At 34.9% G+C, this 15105-nt stretch overlaps 1 protein-coding gene across 1 annotated transcript in view; it reads left to right on the top strand.

Annotated features, from left to right (window-relative positions):
- si:ch211-26b3.4 overlaps window positions 1-15105 on the top strand; it is a 77775-nt gene that overhangs the window by 50426 nt on the left and 12244 nt on the right. Inside the window, exons 10-14 of the mRNA XM_021471597.2 lie at window positions 4386-4516; window positions 4615-4775; window positions 6870-6950; window positions 10731-10969; window positions 11291-11325. Of these exons, the coding sequence (XP_021327272.1) occupies window positions 4386-4516; window positions 4615-4775; window positions 6870-6950; window positions 10731-10969; window positions 11291-11325 (647 nt within the window). The remainder of the gene's footprint in view (window positions 1-4385; window positions 4517-4614; window positions 4776-6869; window positions 6951-10730; window positions 10970-11290; window positions 11326-15105) is intronic.

Below are 15105 nucleotides of genomic sequence, written 5' to 3'. Positions count from 1 at the left end.
GCTCTGGATACGAGTATCAGACAGATGCAGTTAAAGCTGCACATGTGTCCACAGTCACGACACACTGGACGCTCACTCATCAATGAAGGACAGAGCCACACCGCAAGATTTTACACTCCTTTCTCCATGATTAAACAACTATAGGGATTCAAAACAACAACTAGATTCACTCCATGAGGACAGCTATATTAATGACTGACACACGCCTAATCAGATGAATTTACTAAGGAACAGAAGAACTTTTTTTCACATGCAATAAAACGACAAGCGGTGTGTTTATGTACATGCTTCTCCTGCCTGCTGCTTGTTGCTACGCTTTTCCTCATTGCTAACTGACGGATGCAGCGCTCATGGTTGCTATGGGCAACACTATCGTCGTTTCTGAAACACACAATGCTCTGATAGTCAAAGGTCTTTAAACGTGAGCGAGTTTAACTGATTGCTCCAGTGAAAGTAACTGCACAAGGCTAGCATACTGTACATGTATAATATGATAAAAGCCTAAAAACTGTCACTACGCATCACGAAAACATGGAATTTTCTGTCTGAACATTCAGTCTGGTGATTATTTCCCTTCATTTTAATTTAATAACAGCAACATTTTACTTAGTGGTGTGGAATATTAATCAAAAATTCAATATATGCATGAATAATTGAGGAGTATTTTGGGGAGTATGTTTTTAGAGTGGTCTTAGCTGGTTAAGGTCTGTCATGGATGAATAAATTAAATTAAACCTGCCAGCAGGGATCAGCAGTATTAAGGATACATGCAATTCAAATACGTATTTTAAATACAAATTATTATTTTATCATTTGTATTTGATAGGGCTAATGAAAATGGGTTATTATTTTGTGTTAAATATGTTTGTATTATTAAAATACATTAAAATACTTCATCAAATCTATAAATCTACATTAAATGCACCCTCTGATTGATGCTTTGGATGTCATTGACTTCCATTTAAAGAAGATTTGAAAAATATCTTAGGTGAAAGAGTATACTGTACAAATAATAGTAGTTTTGGATGGATTGCTAATGCCAAATGTCTGTCATTAAAACAAACAACGTAAAACTAGAACCTAAAGTTCGTTGACAAACTTTGATGTTGGCTTGAAAATGTTGGCACTAGGACTGGGATTGGCAGTTGACAGGAAGCGGTTGCTAAGTGATTGCTAGGCAGTTGCTAAAATGTTTATGGCATTGCTAGGTGATGATTGCTAAGCAGTTGCTAAATGGTAACGCTTGTGTACATATTTTATCAAATGCTAATACTTAGTAGGCATTTCTAGCATATGTTATTGCACGTAAATAATCATTAATAGCATGTAGCTAATCGTTATTAGCACTTGGTTCATCGTTACAATGCGTAGTACACAGGAAGTCCCATTTGCTAGCATGAGTCAAATAAACCAATACCAAGGCCCCTATGATGTTCTGATGTAGAAATATTGCTGTTTTTAAATGGTAGCTAGGTTAGCCTGTTTTATTGCTATAGTGACAATTGACAGCTTAGTGATGATACATCAAAGCTTCTTGCTAATATGAGTGATACAAGTCAACCCCGATGTCTCTATGACAGTCAAAAACTGGCCTTGGACATTATGTAAAAATGGTTTGCCATATAATATATTGAAAATGTAATGCTTAATAAGTGTGAAAGTGATACATGCAAAAATAGCTGGCCGTATCAGTAAAAATATGGAGTTTAAGTCAAAAATGGCCTGCTATTTTTTGAGAAAAATAATGCTTAAAATGATTTATTGGAAAACAATAAGTCTGATACACCTGAAAAGATATAGCAACAAAATCTAATGCAGAGCACAGCTTTTAGCCAAATTTAGAGCTTGTATAATTTTTTTTAAATACCCGGATTATTAAAATGTAATATTTAATTTTTTTAATTAAAAAATGACAAGTCTGATTGGCATGGGGAGACATAACAACAATCTTGAATGCAGAAGGCACATTTTGACCAAATTTGGGCCTTGTAGCATGAACGGCCCAGGAGGAGATACGTTTGTTCTTAAGGACAGAGTAGTATAATAGTATGTTGGCTTTCTCAAGCCAACATAGTAAGTCCTACAGTGGCAATTCCTACAATGCTTCACTGATGGTTTCAAATGCCAGTAGTTGATCAGTGGGTCCACTGTATAGTTAACAAAGAGGAAAAATGTAAGCCTTAAGATGTCACAACATACAGTATGAAACACAAATATTTAATAATCAAAAGCTCCTAATAGTTTTTACGTATTGTAGGAATTGAAGAGTTCTAGATTTAACCGAGGAAAAAGAATATTTTCTGAAAAATTCTGAACAAAAACTGTATATTCACTCTTAATTTAACATCCTTTTAAAATATTCAGAGGATGAATAATCATTTTAGAGGGATTGAATGTTATCATCATCATCACATCACGTGACCTAGCGTCAGCTGCGTTTGGTCTTAATGAGTGGTTCATTGAATCATTCTTTCAAATGATTCATTTCAAACAGCAGATTTATTTATAAACAGAGAGTGACCTTTATAGATCACTGAATCACTGGCTTGTTCAATTCCTCCAAAAACAGTAAATATGATTAAAATAACATTTTAGTGGTGAAAAGACTGTTAATTCTCACCTCATGTTCAGACTGGCAAACATTACATCCAGTTGAACAGAGATTTTCTTCTCCAGGGTAGGATTGCACCAGCTGTTCATAAGCTCTTGTTTAATCTGGAATGATAAGTCCACACTAGATGCTTAATAACTAAATACTAGCTAGTTTGTAACTAAATTTGTATTTACACCACATGTACATAAGGCGGAATGTATTTAGTAGGTCGCAAGCTGCCCTTAAGGTATTTCGTAGTTGTATTGACTGAAATGATACCCAATCAGAAGGGTTCTCGTTTCCCTTGTGAAACTGCTAAATAGCTTGACATGCGAATGAACAAGTTATCAATATCAAAATATTACATTTGAAGTTAGTTTAATAGCCTACACATGTAAGAGTAAATGAACCGGTTGAAAATTGAGTCATGGAGAAATTATCATCGTAATCGATGGATATAAACATAATGAAACAATCCTTGGAAGAAAATTAAACTTGTTTCACTCGAACCACAAAGAAAATGTGAGGTGCAGTGCAGTGAGCGGAGAGAGATGAAGGAAGTTAACTTGTCATTCATCATTATCAATCAAAAGCTCATCAATGTAATCTAATCTCACCGAGTACGTTCACATGGACCCCAACAATCTGATTTTAATACAATAAAGACAATCATCTGATTAAGAGTGTACCATGTAAACAGACATTTTTTATTAATTTAATCTGAGTAAAATCATAATTGAATTAAAAGGAAATGGAATTAAGAAGTGAAGTATGCTCATTTTAGTCATATTATTGAAGTGCAGTGCTGACATGTTAACACTGGGGGGGGGGTTGGTTTGGGGGGTTGTTGGTGGTATTAGGGGTCGACTTTAACTACAGTTCAAGTTGACAAAATAAAAATGAAATACCTGACATCACTTGAACCAGGAAGAATTGGATAGCATGGTGATGCAATGACGTTAATCGAGTGCTATAACATGTAAAAGGGGATCATGAAAGGAACATTCAAAAAGCAACTCATGTAAGCACCTTAATCATATTATTATTGTCTTATTCAGATTAAGGCAAATAATTCGATTACTGATTTCAATGTAAATGTAGTCAGTCATGTCGTTTCTTCCATTATTCATGGGTAAAGGTTGCCGTAAATATTTTGTTGGAACGTAGAGTTGTTTAAACTAGGTTTACAGGTGGAATGCAAAACTATTTAGTAGTGCATTTACTATTACCATAACAGTTATATGGCTACTATTTACTATAAGTTGTAATTTAGTGTACCTTTAGGTTGCGACTTGGCTAAAATTTTACTTATGCACTGCTGACCCCTGATCTGTTTGAAGTATTTTTATTGGCCAAAAAACAAAACAAAACAGACAATAGTGTCTAAACCTCAGCTCACTTAGTGTTAACTTTTGTTTACAATAAATATCACACTTGTGCGGACTATATTTGTGATAATATGCTTTGATATTCTGAAAAAGCTATTTCTTGTGCTATATTGCTCAACTTATATCATAAATATAACAAAGAATCACATTTTTGTTTTTCATAACCCAAAATAAAAGGACTTTAAAATTCGATTATAATATGCTTTAAAAGCAGCAAATGCTTTCAGAATTTATAAATGTTAACTTGCACATTTGTTTAAAACAATTTCAGTATTATGATCAATGAAAAATCTTTTATTTATAAAAGATATATTTAGCAATTTATAAAATTTATTATATTATATTACATCATAACTTATATTAACTTTATAGTGAGGTAATTTTTGTGTGTTTCTGCTTGACAGCCTTTGTCCACTAGCCCATGCAGTGGTTCTCCCACCCCACCCAGCACACTAGGATCAGTGGGACTCTCACCTGGAGTGGACACACCTGGAGGACATGATGTTTTTATTCTGTCCCCTGTCTATGGACACAGGTATTTAAATCTTAAATATATACAGACGTACTCAACACTGATAGCCTGTTTTAGAAAGTTGGTGTAATCGATTTCTGCTTCTGTTCTCACTCTGTTAGAGAGGAGGATCTGGATCGGGGTGGCTTTGGTGTGTTTGGTTCAGATTCTCCAGGGTATTATGTAGAACAGGAGGTACTGGGGGGCCAGTATTTTCCCCTACTGGAAGAAGAATCTGGAAGAAATACTGGACTGCGACGCAGAGACCGGACCCCAACTCACAGTAAGAGCATGCAACAATAATTAGACATTACAAATATGAAATAAATAAAAATTCAAACATGATTTACATGCATACATTCTAAATAATCACATTTCAATTATGTTTGTGATATATTTTTTCAATCTAAGTGAGTGGATTTAAGTGATTTGCTGCATTTTTAAATTTGATTTTTTTTTAACTTTATAAGATTGTTTTTCTAATTAATGAGTTAATCAGTTAATATTATATTCAATTGCACGATATTGGAAAAATCATTGAGACGTTTTGTTTTTCTGAATTCCTCAATTTATATTGATTGGAAGGATTTTTTAGTACAGTGCATTTACATAAATATACAACATTTTGCAAACAATAGATAAATAAATAAAAGCACAGATGAAAACAATAGAGCAAAGATAAAAAATAAATAAATAAGCAGCACTTTATGGTTTTCAGTTGAACTTTAACAGGTTTAAAGTACAGAAATGCAATAATTACATGTAAAATAACACTGAATAGTCTTTACTCTATTGCATTAAATAATTAAACACAATAAATCTTCAACAAATTTTTCCCAAATGGTTTAAATTCTCTTTAAAAAAAATCTTAGTCGCAGGCTGTAAAATAACACCCAAATAAAGTCTTTCATTTTATTAAATAAGAACTAAACAACTACTCCACAACATACATGTTCTGAACTGTGTTTTCTGGTTAATTGTAATTTCAATTGGACATTACAAATCCTGCAATGTCACTATTGCAGATTTGCACATTGCGATATCAATGCTAAATGATAAAATGTGCAGCCCTAACTCAATCATTTATTTTAAATGATGCACATCTCCCCTATATAAGCCTAATTCTCTTCAAGGTATTTTCTGTATATTAATAATGTGTGCAATATTGCACGTAGGCAAAGGCACTGTGTCTTAAATAGATCTCACTCAATCTTAACTAGTTGTTTCTTGAACTATAAAACCCTTATCATGTTTGCACTCATGCTCTTGTTTGTGTGATCTTACTTGTTATTACATTCTTCAATTAGTGGATCATTTCTGATTGCAACCTTAAAGGCTGCATCACAAAGTAAATGCCTTTTAGACTCTAATAATATGTTTATGTTTGTTTTTCACAAAATCTGTCAAAAACTTGATGTGATCGAGATGATTTGAATTCCTCTACTTTTTAATCCAAGTGTTTAGATTTACAGTTAAACTAAAGTATTAGCCCTTTAAAAGTATTTCCAAAATAATGTTTAACAGAGAGATTTTTTTCAAGACATTTTTAAACAATAGTTTGAATAACTAATTTATTTTCTCTTTGTCATGGTGACAGTACTTAATATTTGACTACTTATTTCACAGATATAAGTATTCAGCTTAAAGTGTAATTTAAAGGTGTAACTAGATTCGAGAACCAGTCGAGAAAAATACATTTCTTTAAGGGGCAAATAATATTAACCTTAAAATTGTTTGGGTGGGGAAAAATGTAAAAACTTTTCTTCCAGCCAAACAAAAAGAATTAAGAAAAAAATAAAATAACAAATACTGCGTAAATGTCATTGTTCTGTTAAGCATCAGTTGGGAAATATAAAAAAAAGAAAGAAAAAAAAAATCACAGGAGGGCGAATAATTTAGAATTTAACCATATAATATTCATCAAAAAATCAGACAAACAAAACTCAAACAAATTTCTCATTTAGTTGTTTTGACACGATTCACGAAGTAGCATGATTGCATTAAAATAACTGTTTTTCTACACAAGTCTCTATATATGACATTCTGTACAGTAAAGCACATCTGTTTAAATAATGTATGAAACACTGCACGCTTTCCAACCATACATTTTTAAATTCTAGTGTGCTTATGCCATATTACACAATGGACATCTTACATCATCCCCGGATGGCCATTTTTTTAAGCTGAACATAGCAGTGCATTACAGGAGATTAATCCACTTGGGAGTTCCGGCTTTAAACTGCAAATCTCAGCCATTTAATATGTTGCAGTTGCGCTACCGTGTGCACTAATACACAGCAAGAGAAGAGATGTTGGATGGTCTGAAATGCACACACACACACAGACACACTCAATAGTTGTATGTCTCTGCCTGTAGGTGACCTCCGACAGGTTTCCATGGGAACTGAATGGCTGGCAGAGCCTCAAGAATCTGGAGTTTATAAAAGAGGAAGCAGAGGTGATGATTTTACATTTTATGTATTGCAATACTTTACTCCAACTTGTACTTAAGAATCATTTAAACTGGCCCTATAATGATATTTAAATTCCCAGTTCTGTTTTTTGAGCTGTTTAACTGTAATGTCTAAAAACACTTCCATTTTTTAAGAATGTGCATTTAAAGTCATTTAATTTTTCAATCTCAAATTATTTATTTCTACTAAAACCTCTTGTCTGAGGGGGCTAGTCTGCTTTGATTGGCCAGATGGTCCAGTCTGTAACCGCTTACTAAAGCAAAATGCCTATAACAATACATGTGTTTTCGAAATCAGACCCTCTAGTTTTTCGTGATTCCACGATCGCTGGATCTAACATAAAATTAACAAGCAGTCGCAAATTTTTGCAATCCTGCAAAATTCTTAATTAAGTGCAAAACAATTGCAAAAAATGTAAATAAATTCATAAAACATCCAATTCCAAAGCATATAATCAAATTATATTTATTTCAGTTTGCATTTGCTTGGTTTTACATGACTTATAGCGTTGCATCTATAAAATGAAAAGTGATGTCTCACTTATGCCCTCACAATCATTACATCAAAATTATAATTTAATTGCAAAATTGTTCGCAAAAATCTAGGAATTACTACAATAAAAACATTTATTTTTTAAAATCCAAAAAAAAATGTTGAAAAACTAGGGGGTCTGCTTTATGTGTGCAATTGAAGAGTTTGTATCTTTGTGCAATCATTAACACAATTCATTGCATATCTTTGCATAAATTTCAAAGATTAAGAGTTTGTAAGGTATGCTTGATCATTTTGTAGATTTATGCAAGGGTTGTAATTGCCGTCATGTAATTTAAGTTTCAGTTGGGTTTTTTTTTTTTTTTTTTTGAGAGAGAGAATTGTATTTATCATGTACTTTAATATTTAAACTTGCAGATAAATGACATTTACAATCTGCTGCACTCTAAATAAAAGAGAATATTCAAAAAAGCATGTTTGAAACACTTGAAAAACATTAGCAGTCTTCATTATGCTTCTTCTTTATAGTTATTGTAGTCATTTCTGACATTCTTGGCCAACTGAGAGTTTGTCTCTTAGAAAGGAAATTAAAAGTGTCAACTGACTCAAAAATGGCATTAACATTTCTTTCTTTAAAAAAAGACAGATTAACAAACACAGCAACTTTAGAACGCCTAAAACCCTCCTAGGAGGAAGATTTAGGTCAATGGTCTCAAATTCAATTCCTGGTGGGCCACAGCTCTGCTTAGTTTAGCTCCAACTCACACCTGCTTAATAGTCTATAGTAGTCTTGAACACCTTGATTAGTTGGATTAGCCGTGTTTGATTAGGGTTGGAGCAAAACTGTGGAGAGCTGCAGCCCTCCAGGAATTGAGTTTGAGATCTATGATTTAGGTGTTGAAATCACTAATTAGCAATTGAAGATAGCCCTTGAACAGACCCACAGGTCATTGGTATGTGCAAGGCATGGCCTCATACAATTTAAAAGTAATACATTATTTACATTGGTCCAAACAAAAACTTACGATATTTTTCAGAAGTGGACCCTGCATGTAATCGGTGTGGACTGCAACAGGTATCACTGGATCATATGTTTTGCAGCTGCCCAAAATGATCATCTTACAGGGAAAATATTTTTCTAACACTCTCAAAAACAGGTTAAAAGCCAATAGATCCAGATTCCCGTATTGCAGTTCTAGGCATCACTGATTTTAGGATAGACAAATGGAACTATATTTTGTCCTGTACTGTTTTTAGCTGTCTAATAGCACAAAGGGTAATATTATTAAACTGAAAACAGAAAACTGCTCCTACATAGATACATCTAATGAATACATTTGGAACTGGAGTAAATCAGATTCTCACTAAAAAAAGAAAGAAGACAAATTCTAAAAAACCTGGATTTTCAAAACATAATTTCTGCAAAGAAATAGTTATATTGAAAAGGATTAGACTCATTTAGATAAAAACAGAAGATTAGTGTTTTGTTTTTAAATTTTTATTTATTGTTATTATTATGGTTGTGTCTATTTTATTATTTGTTTCCTTTTGGTAATTAAAAATAATTGTATTAACCTATTATTACTATAGTGCTGTATGGATTGTTTGTCTAAAAACAATAAAGTAAAAAAATAAAATGTTGACCTTTATGAGAATTTTGGGCTTAAAGCTCAGTGTCAGTAATGTGAGGCTAACATAATTGTTCAACTCTGATCCTTACAATATCAGTAGGAAAACTAAAAAACCATGAAATTTCACTGTGTAGTCAAGAACACTCTTGTTCTTGGTAAGTAAAACCTACAGAAGTTTATCAGCATTGCTTGTAAGTTGCTTTCACATGAAAGCATCTCAAGAACTTAAATGTCAAAACATTATATAACTGACATTTTAGTGCATTCAGACATTTCACTGCATCAAAAGCACAGAAAGCAAACTTGTAAGGTGGTGCCTTTGTTCTAGTAAACTTTGCAACCAACAGCAGGAAATACCGTTACACACTTTCAAGAAACCACCTTAGTTTCAGAGAGCTGGAGAAACTGCAAACAACTATTTACAGCAGAAAACTCATTTGCATTGAGAATGAAAATGGAAAGAATGAATGGGGTGGGGCTCTACGCCTGCTGAGAGGGGCACCTCTGCGCCTGCTAAGAGGGCAGTGGCTCTAGCCACCGGGCCACCCCACTGTGCATGGCCCTGCTGCAACGTAACATAGAAGTGCGGTTTCCCCATCCACCAAATTGATTGACAGCCACATATTAACATGCTTCTGTAGTAATGCATATATAATCATATCAACAAGACAGGACATGTGCAAAGCAACTGGGATTAAAAGATCTGTTAAGCTCTCTGTGATCATCAATCATCATCAAATAAATGTGCACTGTGTGTGTGTGTGTGTGTGTGTGTGTGTGTTTATAACAACATTGTGAGCGACTCATCGCAGAAAGTCTTGGATTAACTCCACAACAAATACATCAAATAAGCATTGGGAAAGTTCTTACTGTAGTATTTCTCACAAACGTTACATGACATCTGCTTCTTTACTGTCTGTCACTGCTGCTTATCTGAAGCATTCAGAGATTGAGGCACACTCTGACAGTCATGCGGGAATGGTGGGTGGGGAGAACTAGCATTAAAGGCACAGGCAACAAAAACAGCTAAATTGTGTTCAGAGCAGAAAATCCCAACATTCTGAAAGGTATAATAAATAATCTGATGGGTGTTTTGAGCTGAAACTTTACAGACACATTTGGGAGACACAAAATACTTATCTTAAATCTTGAAAAGGGGGTAAGATAGGTGCCCTTTAATGCTATAACTAATATTTCCCCATTCCCCGAGTGGTTAGAATGAACATATTACTGAAGTTGATGAAATCTCCTTTCAGCTGATACTGTTGACTGATTGAATTTAAAAAGATATTATCTCAATGTTTGAAAAACCAGATCATTATCGGTGACAGCGGCCACCTTTTAGGATGCGAGTGGGGAAAAGTCAACAGCAAACATATGAAATGACTCATTTATTATGTCCTTGTTTCTTTTTTTGTGGAACTACGACTCTAAGAATAGAACAGAGAATGCGTAGGTGACACAGGCACAGATAAAAATAGAAATCAAACCTCCTTTAGGGGAAAAAACCTCACAAACACATGAAGGTGTCAGAGTAGTTCATGCTGTGGCTGCTACTTGAAAAATTAGCATTTTCTGTGACAAGTTCTCTCTTTCCCTCTGTACGTGACTTTGTGTTTGTTTTCTGTCTTTCCCCATCAGATTCTGATTCCTCCCTTTTGCGGTTTCTAAGTGATGACAGGATCCTGTTGATCCAGGAGGAGGCAGAGTTTTCCCAACGTGACACAAGCAGGCGATCCAGAAAAAAGAGCCGGAATCCAAGCAGTCCCAGTTTTCCCATCAGCCCCTCAATGCTCGCTCCACCTGTGCGTCTGGACACAGGTCCCCCCGAGGGGCTGCCCTTTCCCGTGCCTGACTCAAACACAATGCCACACTACCATGTGAGTGTACCATGAGAGATGTGTCTGCTCTCACACCATTGCATAATTGGATTTTCTGATTGCAGGTCAACATCCTTCCTCAAATAGTCATGTTTTAAACTAGAGATTGTACAAAACGTTCAGACATTCAGTAATTAAAGCGTTTCAGTAGTCTCTTATCTAGTGGCATATATTCGGTCTGTATTGTCATGTGATTGTGCATTGTCATTTGCACACGCAAGCGTCTCAGCTACAGTCGTTTGTTTCATAATAACAGGAAATTCACATTGTTCTTCCTCTTTGCCTCTTTTTCTGTCTCTGTCACTCTGTTCAATGACACAGAGAGCTGCAGACACACTTCGAGCAGATGCTGATCGGTGAGTAAACTTCATATCTGCCTTAAATTATAATACACGGAACAAACAATACACAAACTATAACACAAATGTGGTTACTCTTTAAGGGATACACATCACTTATACAGCATTTCTGCAGGTCTTATCAAGTTAAATTTAAGACATTAAGACATTTTAAGACCATCATAAGTGAAATATTAGTCTTGTACAGTGCTAAATGCTAAGCTTTTTTTTTTTCAAAAATATTTTCACTTGCCCTATCAAAAAATCATTACACATGTTTTTAGACAACAAATGAATGTCTTTTAGGGTATTAGCTCTGAAATCCCAATTAGTCAAAAATGATGACGCTTTCTTCAATTAAGACTGACAGGCTGATATCACTAACAGCACAACACTTGTTAAAAATAGTGACATCTTCTATTGAGAGGGTAATATTTTTATCATCAGGAAAGATGTCGGTGGGTCGATTTTAGGTGTCTGTATGTTCAATCCCATCTTCTGATATACAGAGAATAAAACCAAATGGGAGGAAGAGTTAGTTACTGATATTGATAAGGAAACATGAGATGATATTTGGTCTAAGGCTAAGAAAATCACTGTTTGTACACGTACAGGAGAAATACAATATAAAATAATACACAGACTCCATATCTCCCCTAAATGCAGACATCTATTTAACCCTTTTAAATTTGCCTATGTGTTTAAAATGTAAAACTGATGTAGGTACTTCAATGCATTGTATGTGTTCATGTAGCAGAATGCAGAGGTTTTAGTCTTGGGTGATGGGGGAAATGGAAAAGACCCAGTTCACCATTGTTTTTGAGTTTACTTAATGGACACATTTTATCATCAGCTAATAAGAAATTGTATAATATATAAACCTTTGCCACCAGAAAAATATTTTACTTAATTAGATTAGTGATAAATCTCTATCACTTAAAGGTTGGCACAAGATATTTTTGGAGTTAATTGCTCAAAACATCTGACCCATGTTTTACACAAAAAAACACAACATTTTTTCAAAGTTTGAACTCCATATTTGGATTATTTAGAACCTGGTCTTTGCCCATCATGCTGAAAGGAATATTGTAACTGTATTATTATCTGAAAAATAAGCAATGTTTTTAGCCCTTTTCTGATCTGTTTAATGTGGAGGAGTCCAGTTTTATATATAATCGGAGCTTTTTATTTTCTTTTTTTCTTCCCCTTTCCTTAATTGTGTGTTGTTATTTTTCTTTGTGTATATTTTAAAGATGATTTTTTTTTTGTGTCTGTATTATTGTGAAAATCCAATAAACAGCTCTTTTAAAAAATTATAATTAAATAAATTTAATAGTTATACAATAATCAAAATTTATATAAATATATAGGTTAGGTCAGTATCCTCAGCAGTAAATAAATGGAGAAAGTTTGCTACTATAGGGAAAGTTCATGTCATATGAGTATTAATATGTATTCATGACCGTAGGAGTATTAATGAGTATTAATGGCCAGATTGGGTAGCTATACATGAACAAAGGACAATTAAAAACCGTCTAAAAAATGTAATACCTACAACAGAATATTTATGTAGATTTAAGACTTTTTAAGGCCTAAAAGTTTGCTTTTAAGGTGTGAGACATTTTAACACTAACACCCCACGCATACCCTGCTTATAAAGCTGCGGTCACACTTGACTTTTCTCCCCATAGACTTCCATTCATATGCACGCGAATGCGTCAGACCAGAAACGCAGGGTCATGCGACCTCTCTGGACAGAAATTTTAAACATGGAGCAATCGCTGGCTTTTTTTAATGTCTAATAATCTTGTTTAATCCCGCCCCTTTTTCGCAGTGCTCACTACAGAATGAATTACTAAATAGTCAGTCCATTCCTATCAAAAAATGAAGGAAAAAGTCCCAAATCTTGTGAAATATGTGTATTTGTTTGTAAAATATGTTATTTGTCAGTGAATGGCAATCAGGCACTTTGCATGCAATAGACACAGGTTTATAAACTTCTGTTCATATGTTTTCAGAGATAAGGCAGGTGGGAAAATTTTTTTAGGGCAAACAGGGATTCCTTTACCAATAGTTTTAGAGATTATACGTATTAATTATTTCCAAAAGGATTGCAATTGCAAGTGCTCACATTGCCAAACACAGGCACGTGCAGAGACCGTCCAAAGGGCATGTGCAGGGGGGGACGGGTGTTGTTGTCGCGCGCGTACTGAAGAGCGGTGTTGTCGCGCGCGTACTGAAGAGCGGTGTTGTCGCGCGCGTACTGAAGAGCGGTGTTGTCGCGCGCGTTCTGATTAGCGGTGTTGTCGCTCGCGTACTTTAAAGCGGGGGAGGGGGGTTGAGCACGCTTACTCAAGATCAGTGTTGTCGTGCGCCTACTGAAGGGCGGGACGGAGGGTGTGTCGCGTCGCGGGGGCACTTTTGATCATTTTGGAAGGGCACTTTCTATCCAAGACTAAAAAGGGCATGTGCACTGCACAGGTTGAGCCCTATGTGTGCACGTGCCTGGCCAAACACAAAGGAATAGTGTGTCCTTGTAAGTCATAATGACAGCTTTTGTTTTGTTTGACCCTTTTTAGACTATTCCCTTTTCATACTTTTCACTAAGTTATAAACAAGTGCTTGCACATAACGGTGTTGGCATGGCTCTTGGGTCAAATGTGGTTTTCACTATATGAGAGTTTGCATACTCAGCCATATATATTGTGACAGATGCACAAAATGATCTGCCCTGCAGTTTGGCAACAAATCATTTCAACCGAACTCAATAACCTTCAGCCACTCGTTCCCATTACAAGGCTCATTTAGTAGGACTTTCAGAGCGGCAGGTGCTAAACACAGCCAGATGTAAAGGTGCTATTTAAAGTACATGTTCTGTGGATTTCCTCATTTATTCTTATCATTAGTGCTTCTTGTGTCACGATTAACTTTTATCAGTTTTGCTTTGCTCTTATTTGCCATTATTACCTGATGGACTGGCCATTATTTTGAACGCAAAGCTGATTCATATATCATATTAAAGAGTTTTAGAACAAGACTTTTGGTAGTTTAATTTATTTCTCATTGGACCACAACTTATTCAGATGTTCAATCTGCAACTTCAGACGGGCCTGTTCATGAGCTGTCTTATGCAAAAGGACATCCCAGCCATCTTTTCAGCCATTATTACCCAGGCCCTTATTTGCCATTTTTACCTGACACTGGACTAGCCAATATTTTGAATGCAAAGCTGCTTCATACTTAAGAGTTTTAGAATGCGACCTTTGGTAGTTTAATTCTGTCATGATAAATATTGCACTGGTCTTTAGAGTGGTCATTTCAGGACCTAAATGAACATTTATTACAGATTGATGTTCATTGGTTTACACACTAATACACTAATAGGATGTGACCATCTTAATTTACTCTTCCTTATTTGAAAAATAAGGAACCGAAATGACTTGGCTGCAAATTTGATTAGATTTATTACAGTTTCAGTCTAAAAACAGAACAATCGGTTTCATTAGTATGAATACATACAGAGATCAATACAAAAGAGAGTTGAGGTTCAGTTCTTAATCTATGGTTGTAATCTATAGTAGTGTGTAATTGTGTGAAGAGGGTGTGTAAGTTTTTTGTGTATAAGGGTGTGTTAGTGAGAATAACAGCTGCAGTAGAGCTGCTTCACTTAAAATTAGGTATATATGAAGTTAACCTCAAACACCAGCATCCTGTCCACCACCTGACTTTGAGTTTTTGATCCCCTGCTGATTTTTTTTTTGTATGCCCACTGACAACGAAACTATTAGTCTATAATTG

The sequence above is a fragment of the Danio rerio genome, chromosome 5, assembly GCF_049306965.1.
Source record: "Danio rerio strain Tuebingen ecotype United States chromosome 5, GRCz12tu, whole genome shotgun sequence".
Lineage (NCBI taxonomy): Eukaryota > Metazoa > Chordata > Actinopteri > Cypriniformes > Danionidae > Danio > Danio rerio.
Note: the sequence above shows the minus strand (reverse complement) of the source record. Positions and strands in the feature narration are given on the sequence as shown.